This window comes from Pristiophorus japonicus, chromosome 8 (assembly GCF_044704955.1).
Source record: "Pristiophorus japonicus isolate sPriJap1 chromosome 8, sPriJap1.hap1, whole genome shotgun sequence".
In the NCBI taxonomy this organism is placed as follows: domain Eukaryota; kingdom Metazoa; phylum Chordata; class Chondrichthyes; family Pristiophoridae; genus Pristiophorus; species Pristiophorus japonicus.
Window position 1 is genome coordinate 2,543,172 of NC_091984.1, and position 10,781 is coordinate 2,553,952.

The following is a 10,781-nucleotide window of genomic DNA, read 5'->3' on the forward strand; positions in this document are numbered from 1 at the left end:
TTATTGCAAAAGGGATGGAGTATAAAAGCAGGGAAGTCTTGCTGCAGCTATATACGGTATTGGTGAGGCCACACCTGGAATACTGCGTGCAGTTTTGGTTTCTATATTTACGAAAGGATATACTTGCTTTGGAAGCAGTTCAGAGAAGGTTCACTAGGTTGATTCTGGGGATGAGGGGGTTGCCTTATGGGGAAAGGTTGAGTAGGTTGGGCCTCTACTCATTGGAATTCAGAAGAATGAGAGGTGATCTTATCGAAACGTATAAGATTATGAGGGGGCTTGACAAGGTGGATGCAGAGAGGATGTTTCCACTGATGGGAGAGACTAGAACTAGAGGGCATGATCTTAGAATAAGGGGCCACCCATTTAAAACTGAGATGAGGAGAAATTTCTTCTCTCAGAGGGTTGTAAATCTGTGGAATTCGCTGCCTCAGAGAGCTGTGGAAGCTGGGACATTGAATAAATTTAAGACAGAAATAGACAGTTTCTTAAACGATAAGGGAATAAGGGGTTATGGGGATCAGGCAGGGAAGTGGACCCGAGTCCATGATCGGATCAGCCATGATCTTATTGAATGGCGGAGCAGGCTTGAGGGGCCGTTTGGCCTACTCCTGCTCCTATTTCTTATGTTCTTATGTTATGTTCTTTAGGGAGCTAGGAGAGAGATTAAAAAGCAGGACCTCAAAGGTAGCAATCTCCGGATTACTGTCGGTGCCAGGAGCTAGTGAGTACAGAAACAGGAGGATAGAGACAATGATGCCTGGCAGGAGAGATGGTGCAGGTGGGAGGGCTTTAGATCCCTGAGACATTGGAACTGTTTCTGGGGGAGGTGGGACCGGTACAGGCCGGATGGGTTGCACCTCAACAGAGCCGGGACCAATATCCTCACAGGAGGGTTTGTTGGAGCTGTTGGGGAGAGTTTAAACTAGCTTGGCAGGGGGATGGGAACTGGAGAATAGATTCAGTAGGGAGGGGAGTAAAGCTGGAATTGGGCAGCAGAAAAGTAGGAAGTGAATTTGGAAGACAGAGGAAACAAGGGCTGGAAAATAAACAACTAATGGTGGCACCACTAAATGGGATATACTTCAAAGCAAGGAGTATAGGGAATAAGGCAGGTGAGCTGAGAGCACAGATAGACACAGATAGGAGTATGATATTATGGTTATTACTGAGACATGGCTGAAAGAGGGGCAGGTATGGCAGCTCAACATTCCTGGTTACAGGGTTTTCAGATGGGATAGAGAGGGGGGTAAAAAAAAAGGAGGGGGGTCGCAGTATTGATTAAAGAAACTATTACAGCTGTGAGGAGGGATGATATGTTGGAAGGATCATCAAACAAGGCCATATGGGTTGAATTGAAGAACAATAAAGGGGTGATCACACTGCTGGGAGTGTACTATAGACCCCCAAACAGTCAGAGGGAGATAGAAAAATAAATATGTGGGCAAATTGCTGCGAAGTGCAATAACTAAAGAACTGTAATAGTGGGGGATTTCAATTACCCTAATATTAACTGGGAAAAAAAGCAGTGTGAATGGTACAGAGGGAGCAGAACTCCTAAAATACATTCAGGAGAACTTCGTTATCCAGTATGTAACAAGCCCAACAAGGGAGGGGGCGGTTCTGGACTGGGTTTTGGGGAATGAATAGGGGCAGGTGGAAGGGATGTCAGTGGGAGAGCATTTTGGTGCTAGTGATCATAATTCAGTCAGATTTAGGGCAATTATGGAAAAGGACAAAGGTGGACCAGGAAAAAATGTTCTCAATTGGGGTAAAACCAATTTTGCTGAGCCGAGATGGGATTTGGCCAAAGTGGACTGGAAACGGCTACTTGATGGTAAATCAGTGTCAGAGCAGTGGGAGGGTGGATAAGGGGGAACCAGTGGATGTGGTGTATTTGGATTTCCAGAAGGCATTCGATAAGGTTACTGCACAAGATAAAAGTTAACAGGGTTGGGGGTAAAATATTAGCATGGATAGAGGATTGGCTAAAGAACAGAAAACAGACAGTCGGGATAAATGGGTCATCTTCCGGTTGGCTAACAGTGATTAGTGGGGTGCCACAGGAATCGGTGCTGGGGCCTCAACTATTTGCAATCTATATTAATAACTTGGATGAAGGGACTGAGTGTAATGTAGCCAAGTTTGCTAATGATACAAAGATGGGTGGGAAAGCAAGTTGTGAGGAGGACACAAATAATCTGCAAAGGGATATAGACAGGCTCAGTGAGTGGGCAAAAATTTGGCAGATGGAGTATAATGTGGGAAAATGTGAGGTTATCCACTTTGACAGTAAAAATAGAAAAGCAAATTATAATTTAAATGGAGAAAAATTGCAAAGTGCTGCAGTACAGAGGGACCTGGAGGTCCTTGTGCATGAAACACAAAAAGTTAGTATGCAGATACAGCAAGTAATCAGGAAGGCAAATGGAATGTTGGCCTTTATTGCAAGGGGGAGAGAGTATAAAAGCAGAGAAGTCCTGCTACAACTGTACAGCGTATTGGTGAGGCCACACCTAGAGTACTGCGTACAATTGTGGCCTCCGTATTTAAGGAAGGATATACTTGCAATGGAGGCTGTTCAGAGAAGGTTCACTAGGTTGATTCTGGAGATGAGGGGGTTGACTTATGAAGAAAGATGGAGTAGGTTGGGCCTCTACTCATTGGAGTTCAGAAGAATGAGAAACGTATAAGATAATGAGGGGGCTCGACAAGGTGGATGCAGAGAGGATATTTCCACTCGTAGGGGAAACTAAAACTAGGGGACATAGTCTCAGAATAAGGGGCCGCCCATTTAAAACTGAGATGAGGAGGAATTTCTTCCCTCAGAGGGTTGTAAATCTGTGGAATTCTCTGCCTCAGAGAGCTGTGGAGACTGGATCATTGAATATATTTAAGGCAGAGATAGACAGATTTTTGAGCAATAAGGAAATAAAGGGTTATGGGGTGCGGGCAGGGAAGTGGAGCTGAGTCCATGATCAGATCAGCCATGATCTTATTGAATGGCGGAGCAGACTCGAGGGGCCAAATGGCCTACTCCTGCTCCTATTTCTTATGTTCTTATGTTATTATGAGGCATTCAAGGAGGAGATCCTGAGGGTACAGAGTACACATAGAAACATAAAAAATAGGTGCAGGAGTAGGCCATTCGACCCTTCGAGCCTGCACCACCATTCAATAAGATTATGGCTGATCATTCACTCAGTACCCCTTTTCTGCTTTCTCTCCATACCCCTTGATCTCTTTAGCCGTAAGGGCCATATCTAACTCCCTCTTGAATATATCCAATGAACTGGCATCAACAACTCTCTGCGGCAGGGAATTCCACAGGTTAACAACTCTCTTGAGTGAAATAGTTTCTCCTCATCTCAGTCCTAAATGGTGTACCCCTTATCCTAAGACTATGTCCCCTGGTTCTGGACTTCCCCAAAATCGGGAACATTCTTCCCACATCTAACCTGTCCAGTCCCGTCAGAATCTTATACATTTCGATGAGATCCCCTCTCATCCTTCTAAATTCCAGTGTATAAAGGCCCAGTTGATCCAGTCTCTCCTCATATGTCAGTCCAGCCATCCCTGGAAATCAGCCTGATGAACCTTCGCTGCACTCCCTCAATAGCAAGAACATCCTTCCTCAGATTAGGAGACCAAAACTGAACACAATATTCCAGGTGAGGTCTCACCAAGGCCCTGTACAACTGCAGTAAGACCTCCCTGCTCCTATACTCAAATCCCCTAGCTGTGAAGACCAACATGCCATATGCCGCCTTCACTGCCTGCTGTACCTGCATGCCAACTTTCAATGACTGATGAACCATGACACCCAGGTCTCGTTGCAGCTCCCCTTTTCCTAATTTGCCGCCATACAGATAATATTCTGCCTTCGTGTTTTTGCCCCCAAAGAGGATAACCTCATACTTATCTACGTTATACTGCATCTGCCATGTGTTTGCCCACTCACCTAACCTGTCCAAGTCACCCTGCAGCCTCATAGCATCCTCCTCACAGTTAAGTACGTTCCTTAAGAAAAAGGGTTGGGCTAACAAAGCCAGAGCCCCCGGGATGTCAAGGGACATACAGGGTAAGATAAAGAAAACAAGGGAAGATTATGGCTCAACACTGCAGAGACTCTAGAGGAGTATAAGAAGTGAAGCGGTGCAATTAAAAAAGATATCAGGAAAGCAAAGAGAGAGCATGAAAGAATGTTAGCAAGTGATATCAGGGAAACCCAAAGATGTTTTATAAATACATTAAGTGCAAGAGGATAACTAGAGAAAGAGTGGGGCCTATTAGAGACCACAAAGGAAATCTGTGTGTGGAGGCAGAAGATGTGGGTATGATTCTTAATGAATATTTTGCATCTGTTTTCACAAAAGAGAGGGGCAATGCAGACTTTGCAATGAGGGAGGAGGAGTGTGAAATATTAGACGAGATAAGCATAGTGAGAGAGGAAGTATTAAGGGACTTAGCAGCTTTGAAAGTGGATAAATCCCAGGCCTGGATGCAATGTATCCCAGGCTGTTAGGAAAAGCAAAAGAGGAAATAGCAGAGGCTCTGACCATCATTTTACAATCCTCTCTAGCTACAGGTGTGGTGCCAGAGGACTGGAGGACTGCTAATGTTGTACCTTTGTTTAAAAAGGGAGGCAGGGATAGACCGAGTAATTACAGGCCAGTCAGCCTAACCTCTGGTGGGAAAATTATTGGAAAAAATCCTGAGGGACAGGATAAATCTTCATTTGGAAAGACATGGATTAATCAGGGACAGTCAGCATGGATTTGTTAAGGGAAGGTCGTGTCTGACTAACTTGATTGAATTTTTTGAGGAGATAACCAGGAGGGTCGATGAGGGCAGTGTGTATGATGTAGTGTATGTGGATTTTAGCAAAGCTTTTGATAAGGTCCCATATGGCAGACTGGTCATGAAAGCAAAAGCCCATGGGATACAGGGCAAAGTGGCAAGTTGGATCCAAACTGTCTCGGAGGCAGGAAGCAAAGGGTAATGGTTGACGGGTGTTTTTGTGACTGGAAGGATGTATCCAGTGGGGTTCCACAGGGCTCAGTACTGGGTCCCTTACTTTTTGTGGTATATATCAATGACTTGGACTTAAATGTAAGGGGTATGATTAAGAAGTTTGCAGATGACACTAAAATAGGCTGTGTGGTTGATAATGAAGAAGAAAGCTGTAGACTGCAGGAAGATATCAATGAACTGGTCAGGTGGGCAGAACGGTGACAAATGGAATTCAATCCTGAGACGTGTGAGGTGATGCATTTGGGGAGGGCTAACAAGGCAAGGAATTACACATTAAATGGTACAACACTGAGAAGTGTAGATGAACAGAGGGACCTTGGAGTGCAGGTCCACAGATCCCTGAAGGCAGCAGGCCAGGTAGATAAGATGGTTAAGAAGGCATACGGAATACTTGCCTTTATTAGTCGAGGTATTGAATACAAGAGCAAGGGGGTTATGCTTGAACTGTATAAAGCACTGGTTAGGCCACAGCTGGAGTACTGCGTGCAGTTCTGGTCACCACATTACAGGAAAGATGTGATTGCACTAGAGAGGGTGCAGAGGAGATTTACAAGAATGTTGCCTGGACTGGAGAATTTTGGCTATGAGGAAAGATTGGAGATGCTGGGGTTGTTTTCTTTGGAACAGAGGAGGCTGAGGGGAGACTTAATTGAGGTGTATAAAATGATGAGGGGCCTGGATAGAGTGGATAGGAAGGACCTGTTTCCCTTGGCAGAGGGGTCAACAACCAGGGAGCATAGATTTAAAGTAATTGGGGGGCGGTTTAGAGGGGATTTGAGGGGAAATGTCTTCACCCAGAGGGTGGTGGGGGTCTGGAACTCACGGCCTGAAAGGGTGGTAGAGGCAGAAACCCTCACCACATTTAAAAAGTACTTGGATGTGCACCTGAAGTGCCGTAACCCACAGGGCTACGGACCCAGAGCGGGAAAGTGGGATTAGGCCGGGTAGCTCTTGGTCGGCCGGCACGGACACGATGGGCCGACTCCTTCCGTGCTGTAAATTTCTGTGGTTCGACAAAGACCCGGTTGCTGAGGATTGAAGCATCACTTGGTTTGAATAAATCAAAAGACTCACGGGAGGTCCAGGCTCCCCCTTGGGCCCCGGCAAGTCTTCGTAATCTAAATAGTCGAGGAGGTCTTCGTAATCATAGTCGTAGTTTTCCATCTCGATTTCGCCCGACTTCTCCGCGGCGGGACCCGAGTGCACAGCGGAGTCAACGCTCTCGTCCCAGAAAGTGTTGCGATTCGGCAAGGAGGTGTCCTTGGCCGCTCGGTAGAGGGTGGCATTGATCATCTGTAGCTCCAGGACACGGTCTGAGCCCTGGTTCCCCATCGCGGCACGGTTGCCGGGACCCGCTTTGATCTTGCGCCGCGACGTCAAGGGCGGGAGGCCTGTGCCGTCGGGGAGGGGCGGGTTTCCGCGACCCCCGCCCTCCGTGACGTCGCCGGAGCGATCGGCGCCAGCTTCCGCTGCCTGCCCGCTGGACGGCGCTTCCGACGTTGCGGCGGCGGTCTTGACAGGGCCCGGTTCGGAGGCTTGCGGCAGTGACACGGCGTCGCCGAGGCGAGGAGTCGCCGATCGTGCAGTGGGAGGCGGCGGGAAGGAAACACTCGATTCGGGAGAGTTCCTTTGGGTGTTGGTTTCCACGCCGCCGGTGAGTGGGCGCCCGGCGTAGATATTCCTGTCCGTGACCGCCGGCCCCTGCTGCGTGCTGGCGACGGGAGGCCGGGCCGGCGGCGAACTGGGTTGCATTCGCCGCCCCTCGCTGGGCGAAGAGCTCGGGTCGGCGAGCAGCGGGGATCGGTAGGTGTCCGCTTGCCGGCATTGTTTCTTCACGTAACTGCAATAGTTGGTGGAGGCTTGAGCGTCCGGGTAGATGTCCAGCTGGCAGATGGCGCCTTCAAACTGGGCCGCCCGCGGGTTCATCCTGCCCAACGTCAGCGTGCTGTCAGCGACAAACCGCTGAGGGAGAACCAGCAGTTCCTTACTGGCGGGCCTCTCACCACAGCCGGCGTAAAAGGAGGCCGTCTTGCCTCGGATCGCGATAGCGAACGAATGCCACTCCCCATTGTGGGCGTTATAATCGAAATGCACCGCTGGCTTCTCGCCAACGTACACCACCAGTTTCCTCGGTAAGATCTGCACACCAAACTGGAGCCTGTTCTTATTCCTGACACTGAAGAGGAAAGCATTGTTGACCCTGTGGGAGCGGAGGCTGACCACGGCTGTGAACTCTCTGCCGATATCGAGGGGCATGACGCTGGCTGCTGGAGCCTCAATCAGCGCGTCGCTGGACAGGATAATGCCCGTCGCTGTGACCGTGATCCCCTGGGGTAACGGGAGTGAGGCCCATGGCTGTTGGGAGGGTGGCGGCGATGAGAACTGTGCTTTGCTGTCTGTAAGACCAAGTTTCTGGAGAATGTCTACACCTAGAATTGAAAAAAAAAACACAAGAAAAAGTGTCACGCAACAATTCATTTCATGCAATTCCCCAGAATGTACAGCCCAGGAACAGGCCATTGGGCCCAGCGCTCCGTGCCGGGGTTTATGTCCCACCGCTCCGTGCCGGGGTTTATGCCCCACCGCTCCGTGCCGGGGTTTATGTCCCACCGCTCCGTGCCGGGGTTTATGTCCCACCGCTCCGTGCCGGGGTTTATGTCCCACCGCTCCGTGCCGGGGTTTATGTCCCACCGCTCCGTGCCTGGGTTTATGTCCCACCGCTCCGTGCCGGGGTTTATGTCCCACCGCTCCGTGCCGGGGTTTATGTCCCACCGCTCCGTGCCGGGGTTTATGTCCCACCGCTCCGTGCCGGGGTTTATGTCCCACCGCTCCGTGCCGGGGTTTATGCTCCACACCAGCCCCCTCCCACCCCTCTCCATCTCACCCTATCTCCATATCCTTCTATTCCTTTCTCCCTCATGTGTTTATCCAGCTTCCCCTTAAATACATCGATACTATTCGCCTCAACCCCTCCCTGTGGCAGCGAGTTCCACATTCTCACCGCTCTCTGGGTAAAGAAGTTTCTCCTGAATTAACCATTGGGTTTATTTCGGCATAAATCCTGGCCTCCCCGGGTACGTACGGAGTGTGTACGGAGTGTGTACAGGGTGTGTACGGAGCGTGTACGGAGTGTGTACGGGGTGTGTACGGGGTGTGCACGGAGTGTGTATGGAGCGTGTACGGGGTGTGTACGGGGTGTGCACGGAGTGTGTATGGAGCGTGTACGGGGTGTGTACATGGTATGTACGGAGTGTGTACGGAGTGTGTACGGGGTGTGTACGGAGTGTGTACCGGGTGTGTACGGAGTGTGTACGGAATGTGTACGGAGCGTGTACGGGGTGTGTACATGGTATGTACGGAGTGTGTACGGAGTGTGTACATGGTATGTACGAAGTGTGTACGGGATGTGTATGGAGTGTGTATGGAGTGTGTATGGAGTGTGTATGGAGTGTGTATGGAGTGTGTACGGGGTGTGTACGGAGTGTGTACATGGTATGTACGGAGTGTGTACGGAGTGTGTACATGGTATGTACGGAGTGTGTACGGGGTGTGTACGGAGTGTGTACGGAGTGTGTACGGAGTGTGTACGGAGTGTGTACGGGGTGTGTACGGAGTATGTACATGGTATGTACGGAGTGTGTACGGAGTGTGTACATGGTATGTACGGAGTGTGTACGGGGTGTGTACAGAGTGTGTACGGGGCGTGTACGGATTGTGTACGGAGTGTGTACGGAGTGTGTACATGGTATGTACGGAGTGTGTACGGGGTGTGTACGGAGTGTGTACGGGGTGTGTACGGAGTGTGTACGGGGCGTGTACGGATTGTGTACGGAGTGTGTACGGGGTGTGTACGGAGTGTGTGCGGAGTGTGTACATGGTATGTACGGAGTGTGTATGGGGTGTGTACGGAGTGTGTACATGGTATGTACGGAGTGTGTACGGAGTGTGTACATGGTATGTACGGAGTGTGTACGGGGTGTGTATGGAGTGTGTACGGGGTGTGTACATGGTATGTACGGAGTGTGTACGGGGTGTGTACGGAGTGTGTACGGGGTGTGTACATGGTATGTACGGAGTGTGTACGGAGTGTGTACATGGTATGTACGGAGTGTGTACGGGGTGTGTACGGAGTGCGTACATGGTATGTACGGAGTGTGTACGGAGTGTGTACATGGTATGTACGGAGTGTGTACGTAGTGTGTACGGGGTGGGTACGGAGTGTGTACATGGTATGTACGGAGTTTGTACGGAGTGTGTATGGAGTGTGTACGGGGTGTGTACGGAGTGTGTACATGGTATGTACGGAGTGTATACGTAGTGTGTACGGGGTGTGTACGGAGTGTGTACATGGTATGTACGGAGTTTGTACGGAATGTGTATGGAGTGTGTACGGGGTGTGTACGGAGTGTGTACATGGTATGTACGGAGTGTGTACGGAGTGTGTACGGAGTGTGTACGGGGTGTGTACAGAGTGTGTACATGGTATGTACGGAGTGTGTACGGGGTGTGTACGGAGTGTGTACGGAGTGTGTACATGGTATGTACGGAGTGTGTACGGAGTGTGTACGGGGTGTGTACGGAGTGTGTACGGAGTGTGTATATGGTATGTACGGAGTGTGTATGGGGTGTGTACGGAGTGTGTACATTGTATGTACGGAGTGTGTACGGAGTGTGTACATGGTATGTACGGAGTGTGTACGGGGTGTGTATGGAGTGTGTACGGGGTGTGTACATGGTATGTACGGAGTGTGTACGGAGTGTGTACGGGGTGTGTATGGAGTGTGTACGGGGTGTGTACATGGTATGTACGGAGTGTGTACGGAGTGTGTACGGAGTGTGAACGGAGTGTGTACATGGTATGTACGGAGTGTGTACGGGGTGTGTACGGAGTGTGTACGGGGTGTGTACGGGGAGTGTAAGGATGTGTACAGGGTGTGTACGGAGTGTGTGTACGGAGTGTGTACATAGTATGTACGGAGTGTGTACGGGGTGTGTACGGAGTGTGTACATGGTATGTACGGAGTGTGTACGGTGTGTGTACGGAGTGTGTACGGGGTGTGTACATGGTATGTACGGAGTGTGTACGGAGTGTGTACATGGTATGTACGGAGTGTGTACGGGGTGTGTACGGAGTGTGTACGGGGTGTGTACGGGGAGTGTACGGAGTGTGTACAGGGTGTGTACGGAGTGTGTACGGAGTGTGTACATGGTATGTACGGAGTGTGTACGGAGTGTGTACGGAGTGTGTACATGGTATGTACGGAGTGTGTACGTAGTGTGTACGGGGTTTGTACGGAGTGTGTACATGGTATGTACGGAGTTTGTACAGAGTGTGTATGGAGTGTGTACGGGGTGTGTACGGAGTGTGTACATGGTATGTACGGAGTGTGTACGGAGTGTGTACGGGGTGTGTACGGATTGTGTACATGGTATGTACGGAGTGTGTACATGGTATGTACGGAGTGTGTACAGAGTGTGTACGGAGTGTGTACATGGTATGTACGGAGTGTGTACGGAGTGTGTACGGAGTGTGTACGGAGTGTGTACGTAGTGTGTACGGAATGTGTACATGGTATGTACGGAGTGTGTACGGGGTATGTACGGAGTGTGTACGGAGTGTATACATGGTATGTACAGAGTGTGTACGGAGTGTGTACGGAGTGTGTACATGGTATGTACGGAGTGTGTACGGAGTGTGTACGGAGAGTGTATGGAGTGTGTACGGGGTGTGTACGGAGTGTGTACAT

The 10,781-nt window shown here is 49.9% G+C and overlaps 1 protein-coding gene across 1 annotated transcript in view; it reads right to left on the bottom strand.

Annotated features, from left to right (window-relative positions):
* The window catches only part of LOC139268363 (collagen alpha-1(XXIV) chain), a 420,125-nt gene extending 411,710 nt beyond the window's left edge, over positions 1-8,415 (bottom strand). Inside the window, exons 1-2 of the mRNA XM_070886436.1 lie at positions 8,403-8,415; positions 6,109-7,463 (exon numbers count right to left, since the gene is read on the bottom strand). Of these exons, the coding sequence (XP_070742537.1) occupies positions 6,109-7,463; positions 8,403-8,415 (1,368 nt within the window). The remainder of the gene's footprint in view (positions 1-6,108; positions 7,464-8,402) is intronic.
* Positions 8,416-10,781: the final 2,366 nt, after the last annotated feature.